The 25,802-nt window shown below is 49.1% G+C and overlaps 1 protein-coding gene across 2 annotated transcripts in view; it reads left to right on the forward strand.

Annotated features, from left to right (window-relative positions):
* Window positions 1–25,802, forward strand: part of GALNT14 (polypeptide N-acetylgalactosaminyltransferase 14) — a 97,253-nt gene that overhangs the window by 24,460 nt on the left and 46,991 nt on the right. Inside the window, exon 2 of one of the 2 annotated variants that reach the window (XM_054629909.2) lies at window positions 9,537–9,706. In XM_054629909.2, coding sequence (XP_054485884.1) covers window positions 9,537–9,706 — 170 coding nt within the window. Of the gene's footprint in view, window positions 1–9,536; window positions 9,707–13,733; window positions 13,851–25,802 lie in introns of those variants that run through there. The other variant, XM_077176147.1, reaches the window with a different exon arrangement.

The following is a 25,802-nucleotide window of genomic DNA, read 5'->3' on the forward strand; positions in this document are numbered from 1 at the left end:
CCCTGGCTTTGCTGCTGTGAAAAGGCCATGTTGGGTCGAGGATGCTGACTATATTAACAGCACGATCCCTTCCTTCTTGGGAGGAGTGGTTGGGATTAACCTCCTGATTTTTAAAGGGCTGGGTTCAAAGCAGGACATTCAGAGCAGGGATCTGCCTGGCTGGCTCCTTTATTCTTCCCTCCCTGTTGCCTTTTCCCTTTCCTTTCCCCTGATGTGCCCTGTCCCAGGCTGTCCTCTGGCACGTGGGAGCCACAGCTCCATGGGGAAGGGGAAGACCTTTCCTGACCTCTGAGGTGCTCCAGCTCTGTGGTTTGGTAGGAGTTTTGGCTGTTCTGCAGGAGGAGGAGCAAAAGCTCAGCTGGAGACTGAGTACAGCTATGGGCTCCTAAGTACTAAATCATCTGCTGCTCCTGCTGAAGCCTGGGAAGGCTGGTTCGACCTTCATGGCTGGGAAGCAGCTCATGTCTGTCCTGAAAGGCACAGAAGGAAAACAAAACACTGTCTGTCCATGTAGGAACTCCCTTTTGCTACTTTATTTACCCACCATCGCTCTGGGCTCTTCTCGATATATTTGACCTCTTGTGATGCTGGGAATGTGCTGAACCTGGGTGGCGTGGGGGCACACATGGGATGTTGCCTTCATTTCTTTCCCAGTGAGTGCCCTTTGTAATTGGTGATGACCTTTGGGGAGCAGCTCTTGCACTCACCCACACACCAGGCATGCAGCCAGCAGAGGATGGGGAGGGGCTGCCTGTGGGACACCAGGTAATGGGGTACCATGGCCCCAAAGATGCTCCTTGGCATCTCCTGGCACCCTGGTGAGCCCAGGGAGGCTTGCTGAGGGGATCCCCTTTGGCAGGGGGAAAAGGCATTTTTGGGAATTAGCAGGTGGAGAACAATGAGAGGGCCCAAGGGTGCTGTGGGCATCCCACTGTTGATGGGAGTGGCAGTGGGAGTACTGGTGGGGGGCAGCTCACATCAGCTCAGAGGACTTGGCTTGGGAATTGGTTCTCAACTCATTGTGAGGCTGCTGCCAGTCTAGATGTTTTCCACTTATTTTGGGTTTTTAAAACCTGAAATCTTAAAAAAATGAAAATCTCAGTGAAAGCAGAGACTCTTAAAACGTATTTTGTCTGGTTTGCCATCCAGAATTACCATTTTTAAACCCCTATAGAGGGGTTCACAGGTGCCAGTGGACTTGGACTGGCATTGCTCATCCTTTTCTTGGGGCTGTGGGAAAACCCAGAAGACCAGTTTTGAATAGAAACCTGGGGAGACTGATGCAGCCCAAGCACAAGCAGCTGAACTAAGTCCTGCAGCATCCCAGGAGAGCTGTGGGCAGGCGTAGGAGGAAATGACCAAAAATCCTCTCCATCCTTCTGCTTGACTCTCAGTACAGACAGAGCTGGGTCTTCTCTTTTGTCCAGTCAGCAGCTTGGTTTGTGCTGACCTCCTAAATATTCAGCTCATTATACACTCTAACGTATAAATAAAACAGAAGGAGGCAGCAATATTCTCCAGGAGGATATAATCGGCTTCCTTTCCTTTTTAATTACACAGGATTTGTCTCCATGTGTCAGGCTATCCTATGGGCTAATTTATAATTCTAAAGAGTTAAGATCTGTGTTCTTTATGCAGTGAGACTCTTATGAACACACCTGATTTTGGGGGTCCAAGATGAAAGAGCATTTTTCTAGGTGGAAATGCAGGGAATTTTGTTGCTGGATGTTGTTTTTAGAGGTCAGTGGCCTGGATCCTGCATTCCTTTCCATTGTCACAGAGTGGTATGAGGTTCTTCACTCTGCTGGAGATGGTGAGGGTCACCATGGGAATTCCTGGGGTCTCTCTGGGGTGTGTGATGCTGGCTGCTAGCATTTTTTGTCCCTCTGTAGAGGCAGGTACTACAGCCAGCAGGTAGGAGCATTGTCCATGTATGGAGCTCTGGCTGCCTGTGGGAGATGTGGATATATTTTAACCTGGCACCACTGCCAGTGCAGCAGTTGCTTGCTGATAAGTGTGGTGTGAACTCTGAGCTGACTTGTTTTCTCCTAAGGGAAGCCCTTGAAACAAAATTTGGCTTTTCATCAAAGCAATGAATCTGTCATCTTTCCCTCTGTGCAGCTCGGAGTCCCCTGCTCCTGATTTGCAAATAAATTCCCCATTTTGGTGGCTGCCCTGGCCATCCATTTTAAAATTAAAGCTTTGGTGCCCTTACTGGGAAAAGCATCAGTAATTCTCCAGTGGCTTTTCATGCTGTTGTATTTGGCTGGAGACTTCAACAGATTTAAGCCTCTGGAGGGTGTTTCAGACCATGTATATTGTTTACCACAGATACAGGCAAGAAGATAAACAAATTGCTGGTTCTATCTGTGACTGACTTAATGGTGGCCCAGATTCCTTAGCCCTGGGTGACCTGCTTGCACTGACTCAGTGGCCAACAACCTGAGCTGATGTCTGAGTGTAGGGACGACAGGAGGAAGATGCTGAAGAGCCTTCTCCAAGGCCTTGAGAGGGATGTTTCCATCCAGGCTGGAGTTGCAGCTGTACTTCGTGAGAGTCAAGTTTTCTTCCAGTTCTTGAAGGTCACATCTTCCTCCTTGGCCCCTTTCCAGCCTTTGTCACTCCTGTTGCCTGATGTAGCAGGTGCCTTGGTTGTGTAAATGTGTGTGTGCACCACAGGAGAGATCCAGGCACTGCCCACACAGGAGGTGTGAGCAGCAAGGGCAGAAGAAGTGGGGACAGTGTGGTCTTGGCCCCAGGGCCGAGTGAGAAAGTGGGACACTGAAAGGTCCTCAAGGACTCGTGCTCCCTGCTGAGCCAGCAGAGGAGGAGGAGGTGCTCCATCCTTTGAAGATGGAGCAGAATGCCTGTGGATGTGCATGAGCAGGAAAGGGTCAGTGGCAATGAGAAGTTTGATGGTGAATGTTCAAAGCTTCTCCAGGGACCCCAGCTGGAGGGCAGGCTTTGTTGGAGAAGTGCTTTGCTTTAATTAGGTATCTGTATTAATATTTTATTTGATTTTTTTTCTTTTGTTTTGTTCTTACTTCCTCCAAAGTGGGGTCAGAACAGGCTCAGATCAGAAGCTTTTCCTTGAGAGACAAAAAAAAATCCCCTCCAAGCAGGGGGAGGTGCTGGTCCTCTTTGGAGCAGAGTGGGATCCTGGATCTGCTGTGTGTCCCCATGGGGCCGCAGAGGAACTGCCACCAAGGTGCTCATGCATGTTGTGCCCAGGTACCAGTGCAGGAGGAAGAGGAGTTTCACAGCCCTCACATAAATGAACTGGAGCTGAAATCTCCACGGGTCACAAAAGTAATTAGGGCAGATCGTAGTCAGGGCCCAGAGCTGCCTCCATTCCCAGTGTGTGGTTTGTGTCAGCACAAAGCAGGGCCACTGAGCCAGTGAAGCACTTAAGCAAGTACTTAGCTTGAAGCATTTAAACAGGGGTTTCTCTTGGTTCCTACAAATGCCTGGAGTCACATTAGTTTGTATTTAAGTGCTTGATTGGCTCAGGGATTGTGCAGTTTGGGGAAGGAGGGTAAGAGGAAAGAGGTGACTTCCAGGGTTGGTGTGAATTTGATGCTGAAGGGTACCTGATGCACTGGAGGATGTGATGCAGGATGAGTACAAAGCCTGTTTTCCAAAGACCCAGAGCCTGCCTTTGGCACCACCACATTCTCTTTGGATGGGACAGACTGGCTGTGGTGCTGCCTGTCTCCCCCTTGTACCCTGGGGCTGAGGCCATCGGGATGCACAGCACTGCTCGCTCAGGGCTAAGCTGAGGCACTGGGCTCTGGGGTTGAGGAAACTACACCAAAACTGAAGGATCTTGTACCTCAGTGCTCCATCTGGGTTATTCAAGGATGAGGACAAAGGCAGTCTGACACTGTCCCACTTCTTTTCCCTCTGATGCTGCTGACCCTCTTAAGTGCACGTGCTGGCACAGGGGGACGAGGAGGGATGAGCCCTATCCTGTTTGAAGTATTATAATCCTTTCAGATGGCATTAGCGCCTGGGCCAGCAGCAGCTCTATAATTGAACCTCCTGTTTGCAGGGGCCCTGCGCTTCAGTGAGACTTCCAAATCTCATTTGTGTAATGCCTGGTTGCAGTTCCTGCTGAAAGATTGCCCTCTGCCTCCAGTGCCCCCGAGCCTGCTGAGCACAAGGATGTCCTCGCTGGCAGAGGAGTGACAGAGCATGACTGGGCAGCAGCAGAGTGCTGCATGGCATCTGAGTTTCCAGAGCTTTCACCTGTTTGTTGGACCTTGTGATAGGCTGATGTAATTTTTAATTCCCCCCCACACCCCTTCCTGGTTTTTTAATGCCTGAGTCCCAGAGAATGGGCTCAGTGGCAAGTGCTCAGTCAGGTATTTTGTAGGGATGAGATTTTCCAGGGAAAGCTGGGTGTGAGGGGAATCGAGGTAGGGGCACATTTGGCTGCTACCAGACTCCTTTGGGGTCATCTTTACACCTGCACAAGCAAAATCCTTTTTCTGGCCAAATGGTTTCCCTGGAAAACCCTGTCAGCTCTGCCAGCCCCCTGGGCTGGCTTGGGTTTACTGCCTCCTGAAATGCCATGTGTGTCATTCACATTCTCTGAAAAAATGCCTTCACCCAGGGTTTTTCTCCTGGGAAGCTGAAAGGCAGAGAGAGCAAAAGAAAAGAGAACAGAAAAGAGAAAAGAAAAACAGTTCTTATCTCATTTGCTTCTCCTGTGTTGTACTCATGTGGAATGTGTTTGGAGATTGTTTTACCCACGGGTGATTGTTTCATTGGATTCTGGTGTGAGTTGTTTTGACTCATTGGCCAATTGGGGCCAAGCTGTGTCAGGACTCTGGAAAGAGTCACGAGTTTTCATTATTATCTTTTTAGCATTGAGTAAGTATCTTTTCTGTATTCTTTAGTATAGTATAGTATTCTTTAATGTAGTATCATAAAATAATAAATTAGCCTTCTGATAAGATGGAGCCAGATGCATCATTCTCTCCCCTCGTCGGCGGCCCTGCATTTACAATAAACTCATGGCACTGGTCTGAAGGCAAAACTTAGCAGCCCCAAAAGGAAAACAGTTTTTATTTTAGCAAAGGCTTAAGTCCTCTATGTTAAGAGAAGAAAATGAGTCAGAATCTCCCTTTGGCTCGCACTGCCCACTCCTTGTCTTGCTGGGCAGCTGGAGGCTGTCCCTGGGGACTGGTGTGACCTGCCCATCCCTGTCCCTGCTGGCTCCTCTGGGGAGGCTTTTCACCTGACATGCCCTTGCAGTGCTGGGCTGCCTCTGGGTGGCCAAAGTGCTGTCCCAGCTGCCCTTTCCCTGCCCGTGTCCAGCCTGGCCTGGCCTCCCGTGCCCTGCCAGGGGATGCCATGGCCCCACAGCAGCAGCCGCCGCCGCCGCTGCTGTTCCTCCTTCCCGCTCCAGCAATCCCTGCTGTACTGTAATCACACAATTATTATGCCGTTAAAATGTCATATTCGCAGAAATCCACATAAACAAGGCATTAGCAGTTGCCAGGAAATTGTAGTTTTACTGCTAATGACCCATTTTCCCCCTGCAGCACCACTTGTTTTTTTTCTTAAATATTATTTTTTCCCTTCTTTGTTTCTTTGGTGTTTTTTTTTGTTTTGTTTTGTTTTGTTTCTGAGCTCTGATTTAAGAGGCAGATGACGAATTACATCTTTGCACTGAGAGGCTTTTAATCTTTAATGTACAGTTACAGTGAAAAGCTGCCTCTGGTCTGTGTGCCCTTAGCCAGCGAGGGTGATGGGTGGTTTTGGAGGAGGTGCCTTTAGTGGGTCATTTTTTGGGGGATGCTTAGTGAATTGGCAGAGAAAGCTCTTGGTGACCCCTGCTCTTGGCTGGGTGCTGGTGTGAGACGGAAGCCTCTCTTCTCTCCATAAGAAGTTTTGTCAGTGTCTTTTTGTGGGTGTCCCTGTCCTTGACCACCCCTGGGGGACTCCCCAGGGTGGTGTTGGAAGAGGCAACACTTGTTTGCCAAGAGCAGACAGCCCCTCCTCCCATCCAAAAAGATGTATTTTTCTTCTCTTTCCTTCTGCTCATTGAGTCTCTCAAACTCTTTTAAGCATTGACTGTGTTTCCTATAATTAATACCAGTCATTAAACTGCAGTGTTGAAAGAGAAATTACCTAATTCCAAGGAAAAAAAAATGAAAATTTATTACTAGCACGTGAAAGAAAATGATTAGGAAACTTGGAGAGATGAGCCCTGTAGAAGATAAATAGAAAGGCAAGTGGAGTATTGACTTGATCCTTTTCTAGTGCAGGGTAATTTGGCCTCTAAAGTGAGTTAGATCATAATAAATTAAATTTAGATTTCTGCACATCAGTTAAATAACTCCCAAGACAGAATTCTGGTGTGAGGAAGAGGTGATTATACATTGTGGAAATATTATAATGAAGACCTTATCTGGTAACCTGTAACCAATGTGCTGTCCCTGGGAAAGCAAAGGGGATTTCTCCTGGTGCTTTAACTCTCATTCCCTGTCTCAGATCAGGTGCAGGTGAGAAACAGGTGAGTCCCTGTGTGTGGGTTGGTGAGGTCTCCTGCCTCCTGCTGCTTGCAGAGCTGGGAGCTTCTCATGCTCTCCTCTCCTGCTTTGAGCACCTGTGTTTTGCAGGGGTCAGTGTGCACCTGTGTCTGAGCTGAGCATTCTGCTCCAATTTCAGTTCCCCTTTTAGGGAGGCTTGGGATGGAAAGAACACCCAGAAGATTTGGGCAGGTGATGCAGACCAAAATCTACCTCTGGCTGAAAAAGTGAACCCAATCCCTGGTCTTGTTGTGTGGCCAGATAGGGATTAAAATAACTGTTTAATCTCTGGCATCTAGTTACTGTGAATCTCAGGTGTGTATTTAATTACCCAGTATTTATTACCCATCCCACAGGTAGCTTTCCTCAGCCCAAAAAGAAGAACCTGGGTGAATCAAGGTGGGCTGGTGTCTTTCAGGTGGAGATTGCACAGGAGTATTAATTAGTCACTGCAGAGTTAACCAGGAATGCAACCCTGGAATGCAAGATACATCCTGAGCAGGATGAGAGGTGAATACTGTGGGGTGAGGCACTGGTATTTGTCCGTTTCCTGCTGGGACCCCACCCCTGGTAACAGCACATTAGTGGAGTTAGATGAAAATGGCTATCCCAGACCCTGGAGGACCCTGCCACGTGCCAAACCCTGCTTCTGCTGCCTGACCAGAGCATTGCTGCACTTACAGCAGGTGCAGAAGCTCCAGTTTTCTTGAGGGAACCCACCAGCCCTCCCACCTGAGCCATCAGTCAGATTCTTGCCTATCTGTACCTTTCTAGCTGATCCAAGGCTATTGGGTATTACTGACATCACAAAAACCAAAACAACGTACACACCCACACCCTACAGCCTTAAGTGCTGTGTGGCCACTTTTGAAAGCCATTTCTCTTCTTATTAAGTTTGATAAAACCAACTTTTATTTTTCTTCACAGCATTAAAATTTAGGGACTGCAGCTCCGGTGGTTGTTTCAGCAGCGCCAGGCCTCCTGGGGTCATCGTGAAATCTTATAAACATCAGGCTCTCGCTGGCTCCGCGATGCAATCGCCTCACTCTTCCCTGATCTTTTACTGCCGTGCTAAATCATGTTTTGCAAGATGCCTGAGAAAAAACCCAACATAAACAGCATTTATCACCCCGTGCACGTCGGCCCTCCCCAAAGTCCGCGGCTGGGTTATGTGCGTCCTCCTCGTAAAACTCCTGCAGGGACCTCACTGGTTTCGTAACTTTCTCCCAGCCTTGAATGACTTTATTCCAGTCCTGAATAACTTCCTCTCAGTGTGGCTGGTGATTCAGGGGTTTCTTCTGATCTCCTCACACTGGGGAAGGTGCTGGAGGAGGTCCTGAGAAGGCCATGGGGTCACACCAGGGGAGGGTGAATACAACCCTGTATCTGGAAACCCTTGCATCCCTGGAATTTCTTGGCTCTTGGGAGTGCTTGGGAATGCTCACCTCACCATAACCCAGAGCAATATGGGGCATCCTCTGGCTGGAGGTGCCTGGCTTGCTCCTGTGGTGGTTTACTTGCAGGAGCCAGTGCTCCCTCCTCCCCTTCCTGTGACTACAAAAAATGCACTGCCAGATGCGAGTAAAATCAATTATGGGATAAAAATTGCCCTTTTCAAAAGCTTCATTTTGCGCTATTAGCAGGCAAAATCGACTTTGAGATGGTGTGAACTGAGGAGGGGGAAAAAAAAAGAAAAGCAGAAGAAAAGATCAATTATTGGATAAGATCACAATTTTCTTTAGGGCTGAGATGTGTGTAAATGTTTGCATCTCTCAGTGTTACAGGTAGGCTGAGATCAAAGAGGTTGTGCTGCTGTAGCGATGAGATCTTATCGGCGCTGTTTTGTGCCGGCTGCCTCAGACACTGCCAGAGGATGCTTAAACTCCTGACAGCTTCTGCTGCTCAGGGATGCTTCAACCCCGACAGCACCGAGCCACCAAGAAATGCTTAAACCCCCCAAGGTTGTTGAAGCTGCTGGGTAACCCCAAAATGCAGCTCTTCCATCCTGGAGCAGGGGGGACGTGCTTCCCTGCTCTTGTCCCTTCAGTGGGGCTGAAGTCCTCAGTGGGAGACGTGTGGTGGCAAAGATGGACTGAAATTGGGCTGGGAGCATGATGGCCCCCTTCTTCCAGGGTCCTGTTGCTGGAGCTGGGGCTAGGATGTGGCTGTGGAAATGTGGGATTACTCCTTTCCTGCCTGAAAGGTTATGGGGGCAATGGGCCATGTGTTTTACAATACCTTTGTTTTTTGCCTGCAGAGAAATTAAAACCCTTACAAAATGTTTGTGCTGCTTGAGAGGGGCGTCCACCAGAGACCTGAATTTGGGTTCAGATTAGTCATTTTATTTCAAATTGGCAGGCTCTCTTATACATATTGTTTCAGGAAGTAAGGACAAAAAATAAACCCTGAAGACCTCATGGGATTCTATAGGACTGTGCCTCTTGTTGACGGAGTGACAAAACTATCCTTTGTCCCCTCAAAAAGGAAAGAAACCCAGAAGTTTCTCTTCTCGATTAGGTGAAAAAGCCACCTCATAGGCCTGGGGGACTTTACCTCATACTTAAGGATAGCTAATTAGACAGAAGCCAAAAAGTCCCACCTTTAGGGCAATTTACTAGAAAAAGAAGTGACCGAAGAAACTAACCGCTTTTGTAAGGTGTTTTACCAGGAGCAAGAACCTCTAGCACCTGGCTGGGTTTTTTCTCTGTTTGTTATTTTGCCTTTTTTGTTTCCAACACTGCAGCAGAAGCCGTCCTGTTGATTTTTATGCCTCCAAAGGTAGCTGAGCCATCTTGGGCGTGTTGCAGACCTCGGAGAGCTTATGAGAGCGGGCTCCAAGAGGCTGCTCTAACAGGACTCCTCGCTGGCCGCTCTCGCAGCGCTTGCCCGAGTTGCGGGGATGGTGGAGCTCCGGTGGGGCTTGGGAGGAGCTCTGGAGCGGGGTCAGGCGCGCTCCGCTCTCTGCTGTGTCTAACGGGGCTGGCTTTGTGCGCGCAGGAATCGGAGGCCGACTGGGACGACCTGTGGGATCAGTTCGAAGAGCGGAGGTACCTGAGCGCCCGGAGGTGGAAGGGCGGCGAGGACCCGTACCGGCTGCACGCCTTCAACCAGCGGGAGAGCGAGAGGATCCCCAGTGACCGCGCTGTCCGCGACACCCGCCACCACAGGTGCTGCCTCCTCCTCCTCCTCTTCCTCGCCAAACTCCATGGCGTGGCGGCTGGGAAAAAACGCCAACCGCTTACCTGTTTTTAAATTTTTTAAAAGTTTAGTAGTAGTAAAATGGTTACAAAAAATAGTAATACAATTAGAGTAGTAATAATTTGGACAAATTGAATTAGGACAATCTGGGACAATAAATACAAAGAGTTACGGACAGTCCGGGTACCTTTTTCAGGGCAGCACGAGCCCGAAAAAGGACCCACGTTAACAGAGGATTAACCCTTAAAAGCAGCAGCCTGTTGCATATTCATACACTTCATACATGATGCAGAAATTCTATTCAAATACAGGATTCTGTTTGGTCATCGTCAGCTTCTTCCTTCAAATCCTAACAGCACCTTCGAGGCGGGAAGAAGTTGGTTTCTTCTGATAAGAGGGCAGTAAATTCTTTTTCTCTGAAAGATTTAGGTGTCCTATGGCTGCTATCTCACTGTGAGTCCTTTCTTTGAAAAAAGTATCCTACATAGCATAGTTGCTGTTTTAACATTTTTTAATAACCTAAAACTATATTTAACACAGTACTTAAGAGAATTAATAGAGCATTACTTTCTAACACAACACATATAATATTCATTTTAATATTTGCGAAAAGCCAATCATCAAATACATGCATTTTTCACAGGGGCCTAGTCCTGTTCCCCTCCAGGGATGTGGTTTCGGGTGCTCTTGGGATTGGGTCTGCCTGGGTTGTATTTCTGGGATTGAGTGTTTCCCTTTGCTTGATTTCTTGGCATGTCTGGAAGTTTTAAACCTGCTAATTGAAACTGTATTAATTATTCCCATAGGGAAAGAAAGGGAAGGCCTTTATTTTCCCTTCAGAAAAGTATTGGGTTTGCAAGAGCAAGTCTCACTGTTGGGCAAAGTCTTCACAGGTGCTGAGAACTCCTGCTCTGCAGATGCACTGAGGTGATGAAAGGGGGATAAAATAACTGCTGAGTGCTGAAATTGCTCTGCAGAGAGAGGAGTGGGGAATAAGGGGTCATTGCTGAGTGAGGAGGAGAGAAGGGTAAGAACTTGTTGGATTATTAGCTGCTCCAGCACCACTGAGGTCAGAACTATCATTTGGTGCCCAAAGGAGCTCTTGGGAAAGGCAGGGAGGATTGCAGCAACAATTGCCTTGTAGATGGAGCTGCACTCCTCTGTCAGTGTGAGAAGGGTGGGGTAGGAGTTTTGGTGCTCCCTTCCTTGCTGAGGTCTCAGCTGTAGTCTCCCTCTGGTTGCCTTTTCCAGTCTCACTAGGGAAGAGCTGCCCTTCCTGCTGAAGGTCAGTGGGGTTAATTGTTAGTTTGCTGGATGGGGTGATGCGAGGATGTCCCAATGGTGAGGGAAAAGCTCCCAAGGTCCCCTCAATGCAGTTTTCCTCCTTGTCACCTGAGGACACAGTGTATGCCTGGCCCCTCCTGTCAGTCACCAGTCCAGAGCCAGTGCAAGCTCTTTCCATGGAGCTGTGCCTGGCATTATGTCCCAAATTGCTGGCAGCAGCTGTCTCTACTGCCTTGTCCTGGGAGCCCTTTTGGGGAAGTCCTGCTCTGGTGGGAGCTCTGTGCTGGAGCCAGCCATAGCACCCTGCTGCCTGTGCTGCACCTTGCTCCCAGATCAGAGTGACTCCACTCCTGGCATCTGACCCAGCTCTGAACTTCCCCCGTTCCGGTTCCAATGCAGCACTTGGGCTGAAATGCTGAAACAGCACCAGCTCCCCAGCCCTGTAGCAAGCCATGTGCTTATTTATTTATTTAGCTTCTTTTTGTTGTAAGGACCAGATGCTCCTTTCTCCGGAGAGGAGCTGTCAGCCCTGACGGACGCCTGTTATAGCTGAGCAGAGAGTGAATGTGCTATTCCTGGAGAGAATTAATGCCAGGGATATTAACCATCTGCCCTATTAAAAGGGAAGATTGCCTCACTTGCCCCTTGCCTACCCTGGCTGTGCAGTGGCAGCCACCTTGTTCCTGGGCGGGCAGATGTGGCACTGAGTGCTCCTGTGAAAGAAAAGTTCTCATTAAGGAGGAAGAGAGGGCACAGCACGTGGGAGGGGCTGGGGCTAATTTAATTTGTTTCCAATTTCCTTAACCCGGTAATTGGATTCTGATTTATTGAATGTGCCTGAGGAATGCTGCGGATGATGCACCATTAGCCAAGCATTAGAGTAGCCACGGAGGAAATGGAGCTGCCGGCAGGTCTGGGGGAGGCAGGCGCTGATGGAGAGGATGGAGGAGGGAGAAGGATCAAGGATTGGTGGTTGAGGGAGAGAGGAAAGTGCAGAGCTGAGCCCTCTCTGGAAAAATAATCCTTACTTACAGCACAGGTGTCCTGGGAGCTGCTGCAGGTGATGGTCAGGCCCTGCTGTGCAGCCTGGAAGCTGGTCTTGAACTGTGCAGCAGAAATGTGTGGGAAAGCATGGGTAAGCATGGCCTGCTCTCGGAGCAGGGAGAAGTTGCTGGTGGCTGTGCAAGTACATATAAAGGGAATGCACCATGGGGTTGACTAGATGCCCTCCTGTGAAGGGGAGAGCAGGGTTGTGGTGGAGCAGGCTGTTGTGGGAGAAGGGACACCTGCAGTGCTCCTGCTGCATGTCCTACTGGAGGCTGTGTTTAGAGGCTTGGTTTCAATGGAAAACTTGGATTAAGCTGCTCAGAGTGAACCCAGAGAGTTGGGCCTCAATTCTATTCCAGCTGACTTTGAGGCAGTGCAGGACCCCACACTAAGGGGTGCCACTGTGCCAAGAGGCTCCTGGCGAGCTTGTGCAAGGGTTTTGGAGGCTTTGGAGAGGGTCTCATCCATCATTTCAGCTCCTTGCCATTGATAAACAACTTCTCCCTCAGCCTCTCGGTGAGATGTTGTGCTCTGCTTTGTGACAAGGTTTCCAGTGTGTTGGCTCTCCATCCCTCTTGCCTCTGCACGATGTGTGACAGCACTGAGATGGACCTTCAGACCATGGTAATGCCCAGAGACCCAAACATTGGATCCTAATCCTAGGCACTGGGATGTGGGAATGCTGCTCCTCACAGCTTCTCTGTGGGGTGTTTTTCATTAGGATGGTTGCAGAAAGTTTCCTGGTGTTTTCTCTGCTAATCCAGCTAAGCATCTGGACTTGCCAGCGATAGCTGAATATACAAAATCTGGCAAGGGCTGAGCAGCAAGCTCCTTGCCAGGAGGTCATGGAGAGGGCAAATACTTTCAATGGGATGGGATGTGGCACTGACAGCCAGTTGCTTAGCAATGTTTGCTGGATTGATTTTGTTTTTAAATTGCAGCCAGTGGAATAGTTTCAGATGGAGAGGAATTGCAGTGTTCCAAGAAATCAGAGCAGGAGGAACCGTGGTGGCTCTCTTTGCTGCCTCTGGCTAGTGCAGGGCTATGAACTTCAGCTCAATTTGTGGGTGATTTCAGCCAGGGGGCTGTCATGCTTTCTGTGGACTACTTTGTGTCACTTGGCCTGGGAGATCTCACAGCTGGAGCGTTGCTCCTGGTGACTTTCTTGTGTTTCACTGCATTCCTGGTTGCACATGGACTATGCCCTTGGACCACATAAAGGGCTGCCTTTCTCCAAGGAGAAGACCTCGGATGCTCCTGTGGTGGTGCATCCCATCTTCCCCAAAAGTCAAGGTTGAACCATCCCTGTGATTGCATCAGCAGACCGGACCTGGAGCCTGGTGGTTATCCAGACTGTGCACAGCCAGCTCATTCCTCCAGAGTGGGTGGCTAGTCTCCCTCCACCATGGTAGCCACATGCACTGGGAATTACCTCATCCCCACCTCCCACAACTCCCACCGGCAAACTGCGGGACCGAAGCGGCGGCGAATGAGTCAGTGCCGGAGGAGAGGAGCGGAGCTTTCCAGCACTGCTCAGCGGCTCGGAAAGCCGGCAGGAGCCAGGACGTGTCGCCCCCAGCCAGAAGATTTCGTCGTGATGGCTCCTGGGCTTTTTCCATCTGTGGCAGACAGCTCCTGGGGAGGCTGGTGCTCACCACGCCAGTGCTCCATATGCTGCTTGGGCTGCCCTCCGCCTCGCCGTGCCCCGCTGGCTCTGATGGATGCGCGGATGCTGTTGTGGCTGCCAGGCTCGCCTGGGACCCGGCACCGGCCCGGGCGGGGGTTTGTGCTGGCTGAGGGGGGAATTTGGGGATAAGGAGAGGAGATGAGAGGCTGGAGGAGAGGTGAGAGCCTCCAGCAGACTTCCCCAGCCACTGCAAATCACGTCAGCCAGCTTCAGGCATCTCCCAGCATCTGTTTTCCTCTATTTGTTTTGCTTCTTACTTCAGCAGTGCTGGTACATGTTTAGTAGTGCTGTCTCAAGAGCTGATAAAGCAAGAAGGCCAAGGATGGAGCCCTCTCAAATTCTTGCACAAGACTGCATTTTTGAAATTCCCTCCTTCCCTGAGTCTCAAGTGCTTTACAAGAGGTCCTACCTACCCAGCTGAAGTTTAATTTTACAGCTGCTTAGGGGTGTGTTTGTGTATGGGTGTCTGAGATAGAGAAAGCAGCTGCTAAGATCAAGTTGTGATTGAAACACGAGGCTGGCAGGGATGCTGCAGGCACGAAGATCAGGTGTTGCATTGTCTGCTGAAGGTGAGAGCATCCTGGCAGCCCAGAAGCCAGGTCCTGCCAACTTGTGCCCCCTAGAACACCTCTGCTGTTATAGTCTTATTCTCTTTGAGAACAACAGCACACACTCTTAAGATTTCCTCCAGGTTTCTTCTCTTAAATCCCTGTGCTAAGCCAGCTGGAGAGTATCCCCTGGGTAGGAAGGCAGTTTAGGACTGGTTGCTCTGCTCATATGGTCTGTTTTTGGAGGGATGGGAAGATGCAGGTGATGCCTGTGAGGTTTCCCTAAGGCAGAGAGCTGCTGTCTTGTATTCTCAAGGTCCAGAAATGCCAGGATTTCAGCCCTCAAGTGGAGCATTACACACTGCAGTGCTGTTTTGACCCATTAATTCCAGTTTACATCCCAGGGGTGCAGAGCTTGCACATTTCACGTCAGGGTGGAGCAGCTGTAGTTGGGGTAGGCAAAAATACCTGGCTGTGATGAGTGTGGGCATGACTGGAAAGAACAGGTGGTCCTGAGGGTCACCTCTGCTGGGTGTGGTACCTGTGGACACGGGCACCTGGGGCTGAGCATGGCTCTCTGCCCTTCCCTGTGTCCCTCTTGGGCACGGCTGGCACGTGGGAGCACATGTTGGCATCCCAGTGCAGATGGCAAGAGGGCAGCTGTGGCATGGGCAGGCTTTGGAGTGGCTCTGGTTTTGGGTGAGTTGGTGATTGCCACCCAGCAGTGGCTCTGGTTTTGGGTGAGGTGATGATTGCCACCCAGCAGTGGCTCTGGTTTTGGGTGAGGTGATGATTGCCACCCAGGAGTGGCTCTGGTTTTGGGTGAGGTGATGATTGCCACCCAGGAGTGGCTCTGGTTTTGGGTGAGGTGATGATTGCCACCCAGGAGTGGCTCTGGTTTTGGGTGAGGTGATGTCTTCTTGGGAATGAGGAGTCAAAGGGGAGAAAAGCTGGCAGCAATGCCTTTGGTTTGGCATGTTTATGATGCCCTTGGACTTCTCACATTGCCTTGTCTTCTTCCAGCTTCCTTTCCCACCAGACCAAAACCACTTTGAGGTTGTTCGTGAGGTGAACAATGGGTCTCAGCAGCCAGAAATGTGGGTTTTGCCCCACATAGGAATTTAAGCATCTTACCTTTCTTGCCTGGTTTCTTGAGAGTCCTCAAAGGAGGAACTTAATGTCTGGATGCCAATATGTATGAAAAAGCCCAGGCAGGACAGAGTGGGGGCTCTGCTCTGCTGTCCCCAGTGATACCTGAACATCAGACCTGCAGAAGCAGGTGAGTCCTAGGGTCCCTAGCAGGTGACCAGACCCATTTGAATTTGAGGGAGGGTTTGTAGGGACCTAGATGGACCTTGCACAGTTGAGAGGAAAACCAAACCGATAGATTTTTGAGGTCTCCTGTTATCTTTCACTTTGCTGACTCCATACATTTCTTACTTTGGCCTCTGGACTGTAGCTGGGCTAATCCACTTTCCTGTGTAATGCAGACTAAGTCCTGAGGGATTATTATTTTTAAAATGTGCTTGTTCAAGCAGTGTCTCATGAGTTGCTGGCTCGGGGGGTGCTGTGTAGACCAGGGCAAGAGGTGGTGTGGGCAGGGGTGCATGTGCTCATGGTCTTCCTGTGCCTGGTGCTGCTGGGTGCCTCTCCTGGGGCACAGGGGTGGTGGGGCAGGTGTGAGCAGAGGAGCCTTGAGTGCAGGGCAGATGGGTGGGCCCCTCTCGGCTCGGCTGTTGATGTTCTCTGCCCCGAGGTGTGCAGGGTGTCTCTGCTTCGGCCCGCGCAACTGAAGAACGAGTCTGGACTCTTCGCTTTTCGGTCTTGAGGTGGTTTATTAATTCTTATCTATAAAATTTTCCTTCTGCCCAGCTGAGATCTGCTCAGCAGGGCAGCCACAGGCACTCTGACCGCCCCCAGGGCAGTGTTTTCCTTTTATACTACAAACTACGTGTATCATATTTACTCTTAATTCCTGATACCTATCACCTGTGTTAGACAGTGCACTTCTACTCTAAACCAATCCCAAAGTGCCAACATCACTGCAGAAAATGGAGAACAAGAGGAAGAAGAAGGACTAGACATGCCCTGATTCCTCCATCTTGTCCCCATAACCCCCATACCAAAAATCCTAAAATCTACATTTTCACCCTGTGAATATCTTATTATTACACTATTCAAACCTGTGTGACTTTCACGTCCTCTTACAAAGTTGGCAGCTCGCTGCAAGGGTCAAAATCGAATGTCCAGGTGTTCTGGGCAGCACGCCAGGGTCTCCGAGCCCCCTGACGGGGTTCCCAGCAACTCTGGACATCCAAAGGGATGTGCTGAGTTCCCACAGACCCCTGCCCACGAGTTTGGATGAAGGAGGGAGCCAGGTGAGGAGGATGGGGAGAGAGGGAGTGCTCACATCTCTGGAGGTGGCAGTGGTGAGAGCTGGAGGAGGTGTCCTGGTGTGGCCAGGTGTCTGTGCTGCTGGCTCTGCTCTGTCCTGTCCCCTCTTGTGCGGGTGTTCCCCCATGAGAAGTGCCTGATGCCCTGAGGGGAGAAGAGTGGCAGCACCTTGTGTGAGCTTGGGGTGGCTGGGTGTGAGAGGGTCCAGGTTTCTTCTTGCCTTTGGGGCTCTTTATTAGCTGCTTGGTGGCTGTCAGCAATGTCCTGAGGAGTTTTTTCTGTCGCTTAATTTATTATTCCAGCTGTTACTATGTTTTCTGGGCAGAGCCAGGATATTTGTCATTTCATTGCAAAATAAGATTTATCACATTTCAGCAAAATCCTGTATGTGTGAGGGCTGTGCAGATCTTTTCCCTGCAAAGCATTTTGGGGCTGAAACAGCTGGGCAAGAGAAGATCTGGGATACCCCTGCCTTTGGTCTTGGTCTCCTTATTTCTAGTGACAGCAGGAGCAGAGCACGACCCTGCAGGTGAGCAGGTACACAAATCAGTGGCAGAAAACACATTTTACACAAAAGTATTGCTGTTAGGAAATGACATGATTGCTTTTTTCTCTTGGACACCAGACCCCAAGAGGTTAGCTCTCAGTGCTGTGTTTTTCCATCATCTCCCTAGGCTGAGATCTCTCAGGATGAATATATGAGAGCAATCCCTTGAGTAGAGTAGGGGCTGGCCTTTCCCTTTGGGATAAACTAGAACTGCCAGCATTGGTCAAGGTCTTGGTTGTGCCCTTGGTCAGATGGCTTTTGTGGCCTAAATCTGAAACTTTCATGTTTATGTGGAGTGCTCACCTCTCATAGTGGCATTTTCACTTGTTCTTCTGGGTGAATTTGGACTTGAAACTGCAAGGGGGTTTGAGGAACCATTGTGTGATCAAAACACAGAGAGATTTGTTTTCAGGTAGCACAGAGAACAAGGACTATTGAGGTTGGCAATTCTTGGCAGCTAAGCAAGGAAAGCAAGACAGCTATTAATCAGAAACTGGCACTTCATAAAATCATAGAATAATTTGGGCTGGAAGAGACCACAGGAGGTCTCTGATCCAGCCTCCTGCTCCGAGTTGGGTCAGCTCTGTAATCAGCCCAGGTTCATCTCAATGCAGAAAGGAATGAGCCCACTGGGACTCCTGCCTCTCAGGCTTGCCCCAGCATTTTGTAAAAGCTGAGGTAATTTAAAAACCCTGGTTGCAGCACATGGAATTTGTAGTTCTTTCCCTCCAGCTACCTGTGCTTGTGAAACAACTTGGAAGTTGCTTGAGGTGCTGTCATCTCCTCTTTTGGTGTTCATCACTTTTGGGTTATTTTAACTACCATGCTCATGGATCTTCTCTGGCTTAACACTGCAAGCCTTTGCCAGCAGTGGGGTTGAGACAGCATTGAGAAAACTTGGTCAAAGACAAAAATCCCATGGAGTCTCCACTCCATTGTGTTGCTTGGAAGTGAACAAAAATATTCACTGGACCATTTTAGCCCTGCAGAAATCCAGTATTTTGTGTTTTCCTGCTTCTGCTGGAGCTGGTGTCTGGTACAGGTGTGGGAGTACCTGCACTGAGGTGCCTCTTTCTGATATTTGCACCTTCTGTTCCTGGAGAGCTCATGCAGAGGAGTGATGGGTCTCTGTGGGACTCACCAGCTGCAAACTGAGCTGGACATGCACAGTCCTGGGAGACAGCTGGGGAGTGTCCAGGTCCCCATACTGGGAGTTCCTGTGGCCACCCCAGTGTCTGTGATGTTTGCTGCCCCACGTTTCTTCTGGTGGAGGTGGAGGGCTCAGCTGACCTGATGGGTTCTGAGGCAGGGACTGGTGGCCTCAGGGGACAAAAACAGATGAATGCAGTGATCTTTTTTCAAATATCTTTCTACATACTGTCCTCTTCTGAAGCCTTCTGGGTTTGGGTTTTTTTTTTTAATGTGGTAGGGGAAGAAGGAGTAGATGAGAAGGATCTGCATGAAATGGGATTATTGTGGGTTTGAGCAGTGAGAGAAGTTGCATTCCCTGGGGATGGCTGCCTGTGTTTGAGCTGGGATCTCTGCTTGGCCAGCACTCCTGGCTAGACCATCATCCCAACATTCTCTTGTCCTGAAGAGCCCATTCTTCCTTCCTCAGATGTGACAAGGCTCCTGCCATTGCCCACATTGGATGTTCCCGTGCCTTTCCAGGGAGTTGCTGTGCTTCCTGGGCATCATGGACACCCAAACCACCCTGTGGGACTTGCACAAACTTCCACGGAATGGAGAGAGGCTTTCAGGCACTGAGATCCCAATGCAAACCCAGATGCCTGAGGCAGCCTGTGGTACTGCTCTGTGCCATCCAAGCCCTGCCTAATCACTCCCTGGAGCTAGAGATGCTGGGCTGGCTCACTCAGCACTGCCTCCTTGGCAGGGACACAGGGTCATTGTCAGCACCCCAGGAAAACGAGCTCCTGCCACCCTCTTGGTTTCAGAGGTGCTATGTCTTCCTCACCCTGGCAGTATGGTGGCTCTGCTCAGGCTTCTCGAGCACAGCTCAGCTGATCCCAGGCTGCAAATCATGCCCTGCAGTCATGGGCTCTGGATGTTGGCTGTCACCAAGGGGTAGGAGCTGAGGTGAAGTGAGATGCTGCAGTTTTGTGTCTTGAGGGGCTGCCTAGAGAAAAGGCAGGCTGAGGAGCTTTCATTAAAAATGGTTCTGGGAAGGAATGCTGGGGCTGGGGGAAGCTGGTGTTTCTCCAGGAGCAGGGTTGGTTGTGTTTTGGTTGTGTCTGCTGTAGGGAGGTGGCAGATGTGACAGCATTTATCCTGCAGTGGTGGATTTTCAGTGCTATTTGTCCCCTCTTCATGAGAAGGATGAGGGTAACTTGAGAATCAGCTGAGGAGCGAGCCAGGCTCTCTGAGGAGCTGATGGAAGTGTATAGGCAGGTGTTTGGGATGCAGGAGGATGTGCCAGTTAAGTGGTTGTGTTACTCATTTTTTTTTTTTTCTGGAGGGCAAAGCTACTTCCATCTGAATGGGCTGTGCAAGGAGTGTGAGTTATGGCACTTGTCTGCACAGCGAGCAAAAACTACTCCTGAGCTGTATTCTTGCCTAAAAGATGTCTGCAGGCCCAAGGGGACTGGCAGGGTGAGTCCTGGGGGAATCTGTAGGGACTCAGTGTCTTGGAGTCTGGCTGCAAGCAGTGGGGATGGCTGGACTGTTCCAGCAAATATCCTGGTAAAATACTACATTTCTTACTGCTGAGTTTTGTTTGTCCAAGTTGTCCCTCCTCTGAGCCCCTCAGTGCCTTGCTGGGTGGGAAAAGCATCTGCATGGACAGGCATCCTCCCAAAGAGAATCTGAGGAGGGGGAGCATGCACAGCTTCCATCCCAGCTATTCCTTCCCTGAAGAATACCTTTATTTTCTGTTCCTTGTCAAAAACTGCGGTTTCAGAGAGGGGAAAAAAAGCTGAGAACTTCCCCCTCCCCTCCCTCCCCCCCACACAGTGATGTATTTCTTTCCCCTAAGTCATTTTGGCTTTGTTTCCCTATGAGACAGTTTTGATTTCATTTTGGAAATTCCCCACTCACCCATCCCCACTGCATTTTGCCAAGAAAAAATGCACATACAAACCAGCTCTGGGTCGATTTGAAATGACCCTTCCCTTGTCCTTTTTCAGTCCCTCCATTTTCCCTGCTTGCATCCCAGCCCTGTGGAGAGATGTTGTGCATTGTACTGAGGACTTCTGTGCAGGCACTGGGGGGAACCTCGTCCTGCACAGTCCCTGTGGGAATTTACTTCAGCTGCTGGTTCCCCCATGAGAACAGGTTTGGTTTTGGGATGAAAGAATTAGGAGAGCCCATGGGATTTCCCTTTTGTTGTGCAGGCTGGTGCTGGAGCAATGAGGGAAGAGAGAGTGCCTGGGGAGAAGGGATTGGGACTGGTGCTCCAGTGTCAGTGCTCCTGGCTGAGTCACAGTGCCTTGGTTTTTTTAAAGCATCCTTGTACCAGAGGGCATGGAATGCACCAGAAGAATGTGTACAGCCTTTGAAGAGAGGGGTTTGCCTCTGTTAATGTCCTGTGGCAGGTAGGTTTGTGTTGAGGAGTACCTGCTGGTGAGATGCACTGTTAGCCCAGAGTTGAGCTGCTGTCTATCCATCAATACCACGTGTCTCTCTCCAGCCTCTTGCTCAATCCCTTGGGAAATGGCAGAGCTACTGCTGCCAGGGCTAATTATTCCTCAAGACAGAAGACATTTGATAAAATATTAACCTTTTTCAAAAACAGAGCCCCAGTTAATTAGCTCCACTTTTGTGACACACTCACCCAGAGATAAAAGCTCATTTCCCAGATATCTGTCTGTGGAGCAGTGATCTTTCTGCATGTCCCTGTCACCATGGGGGACACAGAGGAGTGGAGGAGTGAGAGCTGGGAATTTAATAAAAGACAGTGACCTGCCAGTCACTGTGCCCTGAGGACAAACTGCTCCATTTCAAGGTGAGCAATGCCTGGGGAGAGGCACTGCTGCTTTTCTTCAAGAGCCTGGAGATGGAAACAGAGACAGAGTGGGTGGTGGGATCCACCTCGCTGCCTACACCTGGGCTGTGTCTGTGTTGTCAGTGCCACATCTCTGGAGCTTGAGTCTGGGGGCTACGTGGGTAGGTAGGGCTCAGTAGAGCTGAGTGGATAACAGTGTTTCAGTTCTTTGGCTATTTAAGAGAAAGAAAAGCCAGGAGATGGCAATTTCAGGATAAACCCAAAGCAAAGCTGTTGGTGAATCTAAAAGTAAAAAGGCAGGAAAACTTAGAGCCAGAGAGATCTGTTTTTCTCATCCCGAAAAGGGAAAAATTTCATTTAGATCTCAAATGTTTTTGACACTTGAGTCATCTAAAAATGACAAGCTGTATTTAAAAGCAAGTGATTTTGAGTATCAGATGAAAAGTACACACTGGGCTCCTGAGGAACAAACGATGTGCTGGAGTGGAAGTGATGCTGCACCGCGCGTTGGTGGGCGCAGGAACCACTGGTGGGAGGCAGTCGCTGCACCAGGGAGAGGCTTCTTCCCAGGGGATGGAGGGAAGGGAGGGATGGGGGTCTCTGACACACCAGGACTGACTGCAGACCCACCCTCAGGGTGGCTGTGCCAGCATCAGTCTCTGGTATTTTCTGGGTCACTGTTGTAGGGAGGAAATGACGAATCTGACTCCATGTTCTTAGAAGGCTAATTTGTTATTTTATGATCTATATTATATTAAAGAATACTATACTAAAACTCTACTAAAGAATAGAGAAAGCCTTCTGTCTGTATCCTAAAAGATTATAATAAAAATTCGTGACTCTCTCCTCAGAGTTTCAACACAGTCTGACTGTGATTGGTCATTAAGTCAAAACAATTCACATGAAACCAATGAAACAATGACCAGTTGGTAAACAATTTCCAAACCATCTTCCAAAGCAGCAAAACACAGGAGAAGCAAATCAGATAATTATTGTTTTCCTTTTTCTCTGAGGCTTCTCAGCTTCCCAGGAGAAGAAATCCTGGCCAAGGGATTTTTCAGAAAATATGACAGTGACATCAGTCAGTCCATGGGGGCACAGGATTTCCTTTTTAAACTCCAGGTGCCTCCTTCCCTGCAAAGGACTGAAAGGATCCTGGGGTTTTTATAGGGAAGATAAACCCTTGCCTGTCTCAGTGGCCTTCAGGGGGTGCACCCACCTGAACCACGCCAGGGCCCAGTGATGATTTCGTGGTGGCCATTCCTTCATCACCAAGTGCCTCAGCATTCCCAGGGTGCCATTGATCACCCTCTGCTAGCACCATCCTCTGCCTTTGACTGCTGTAACATATTGACCACTTGTCTTATGGTTATTATGTGCCATCGATTACTTTGATAACTTGCTCCGAGTAATTCTGACAGAATGAAGTTGTTTGTTTAACTCTCGTGCTTGTCTCGCTATTTCTATTGACCTAATATGTTTATGTAGGCTGAAATCAAAGTCAAGTATTAGTAAATAATGGAACTAATTCTCCAAGACTTGCTCCTGATGATAATTTAGGCCATGAGACAGTTTCTTCCATCAAGCTCTTGTTTGGTTTTTTCTTCTAGCCAGCACCTTAAATTCCTACTCCATCAGCTGCAGCAAAAGGGCATTTTGGTTTGGGGCCATTTGGGTGGATTTCTACTTTGAGCACTGCAGATCCCTACATGCTGGAAGTGTTTTTGAGCTGTCACAGCATGGAGCTGGGTTTGTGCTTCCCCAGCTGTGACTGTGGAGGTGTTGTGAGGATGGGGACGTTCTCTGCTTTGATTTGCCACGTGATGCCAGGAAGCTCTCTGGTCAGAAAGCATCCTCCCTAAGGAATCTTTACATCCAGCGTTCCAACAGTCTGAAATGTACTTTCAGGTTTTCCTGGCTTCTAAAGATCTTTAATAATGGATTGGTGGTTGTCCATGAAGGTGCAATGTACCAGATTTTGCTTTTACTTCCACCAAGTGAAAAACTCTGCTGTCAGCTCTGGTATTCCAGTAAAACTGGCATGAGTTTAAAATTCTACTGAATTGTACTGGTTTTGCTTTCTTCTTTTCACTTTTGTTGGCTCCATTTTTCTTTTTGCCTCAGTTCTGAGCAAGGAAGGATGGAGGGAGTCAAGAAGCAAGACAGACCCTGAGTCTGTGTGGAGGGCCCTAGAAGTCTGAATTATTCATGAGCTGCTTTGAAAATCCAGACACACAATCTGGTTTAACTTGTTTTTAAAGGCAGCCTTGCTATTCTTTCCTTCTTTCTTAGTAAATTCTCTTTCTTTTCCCCTCTCCTTTTCTGAAGACAAAAACCCAGCAAATTTTTAATGAATTATAAATGCATCTTCTCATCAGTTTTGAGGTTCACAGGCAGCAGCACATCATGTGCAGAGAAGGTTATTTTTGCCTTCTTGTATTTCCCCTTTTCTTCAAATTTAGTCGTTTGATTAATTTTTTAGATATCTGTCTTGCAGGGAGAAGAAAGAAAGAGACTGAAAGAGGCAGTGAGTTAGAGGAAATATTAATTGCATGCCAACCAAATCCAGAACTGCTTGAGATTCCAGAAGATAGAAAAATGTAGAAAGTGTAGAAAAATGTATTTCTTGGTCAACCCAAGGAGACTGATCTCAGGTCAGCCAGTGGTTAAGTTGCACCAATTTGCAGGACTCCACTCTTTTGTGCATTTTCGAGTATTTTTGTGGGGAAGGAGCAGACTTGGACAGGTTCCTCTGGACATCTAATCTACAGCCAGAGCTGGTTCACAGCCCCAGCAGATTTTTCCTCAGGGCCTTCTTTGCAATTTTATCAAATTACATCTAGTTCAAACCTGCTGAATAATTCCTTGTGAGGAACCACCAGTGAGTATTTGTTGCAGATGTGCCTCCTTACCCTTGCTGAAGCCCTTGGAGACCCTCAAGTCATCTGCTCAGCCAGGGATTCCTCTCTTTGGATCACCATTGTTTCTCCCAGCCCCGACAGCGTCTGTTTCACGCCTCCCTAGGGATTTTTCAGCCCCTTTTTGGGAATGCAAACCTGAGGCACATGCCAGTCCAGCACAGAGAAATCCTTCTGACCTTTCTCAAGGGTATTTTTTCACTTTGGCAAGCCAAACTTGAGCTGGCATTCCCTGCAATCATGTGGCACTGCCAGCTGACATCTGACTCCGCGTCCTTTCTTCTTTCCTTCTGGCACGGCTGCTTTCTGGACTGCTGAGCCTTCCAGCTGTGTTTCCAGCCTCTCTTTGCTCTAGGCCTTTGCTCTGGTGTTTCAGTAGCACCAACCTGCCCACAGCCATGGCCAGCCCAAGGTGGACCTGCAGGGGCCAGAGGGTCTGGAGCTGGTGGCAATTCCTGCCGCCGCTGCTGCTTTTCCTGTTGTACTGTGACAGTCGCACCCGTGCTCTGAGCTGCCACCTCCACGCTCAGGTTGTGTCCTGGTGGAGCTTAGAGGCAGCACCAGAGGGAATCCCAGAGCTTTCTCAGCAGGTCCTTGTGCCAAACCTGACCCCACGAGCAGGATGTGCCAGCAGCAATCGTCTCACTGCTCACAGCTGTGCCTCGGAGAGGCCCTGGGTGCCGTGGTGGTGCTGGAGATGCACAGACCATGGCCAGCCCTCTGTTTGGCAGCTTCTTCCTGACTGACAGGGGAAAAGCATACCCAGAGAAAGGAGCAGGAGATGCTGGCATAACTTGGATGGAAAGGAGCATTTTGGAGGCCTCTCAAAGCTGAATGAAAAATACTTCGAGGCAAGATGCAGGAAGGGTGGCTTGGGGAGAGCCAAGAAGCAAGGGTATTGATGGGAAGTGAATGCCATGGAGATCACTTGACCCTTCTGTGTGCTCTGCTCAAGCAAATTCTGAATTGTTGTGCCCCATTTTTACTCTTGTATGAGACTGATGTATTGACTGTGTCATGAGCAGCACTTCTTGAATTGGCCATCTCTGGAGGTCATCAAGCAATGATTTTTTGAAAGGTACTCTGCAGTCAGGCACAAGTCACTGGACTTAATGCATGGATAACTGCAAAATGCAGAAATAACTGGGAGAAATGCCAGAGGTTGTGTTGCCCAGAGGTCAGGTGAGGTGGTGCACAGTCCTGCCCAGCAGTAAGCTCTGTGAACTTCCTAGATTCCATATGAGTTGGCACATACGTTGTTTTACAGCTCTATATCAAACCATATCCAGGGTTCCAATTTTTAGAGTATTTTCATGGATGTCTCCTAGGTTAGTTATTGGGAAGAAATTCTTTGCTCTGAGGGGAATGAGGCACTGGAATAGGTTGCCAGGAGAGGCTGTGGAATGCCACATCCCTGGAGGTGTTCAATTGTTGCATGGGATTTAGAGGAACGTGTTCTAGTGCAAGGTGTCCCTTCTCAAGGCAGGGAGTTGGAATTAGGTGATTTCTAAGGTCCCTTCCAACCCAACCTAAAAATATTCTATGTTTTTATGATTTATGAATTTTGCTTCAGCTCAAAGACAGGGCTTAGGCACAATAGTTTTCCACTGTTGTGTATGCTACCCTGAGAGGTTGTCCTGAGAGGTGTGACCAAGGTGCCTGCATGTCCTGCCACCCGT

The sequence above is a fragment of the Agelaius phoeniceus genome, chromosome 3, assembly GCF_051311805.1.
Source record: "Agelaius phoeniceus isolate bAgePho1 chromosome 3, bAgePho1.hap1, whole genome shotgun sequence".
Classification (NCBI taxonomy): Eukaryota; Metazoa; Chordata; class Aves; order Passeriformes; family Icteridae; genus Agelaius; species Agelaius phoeniceus.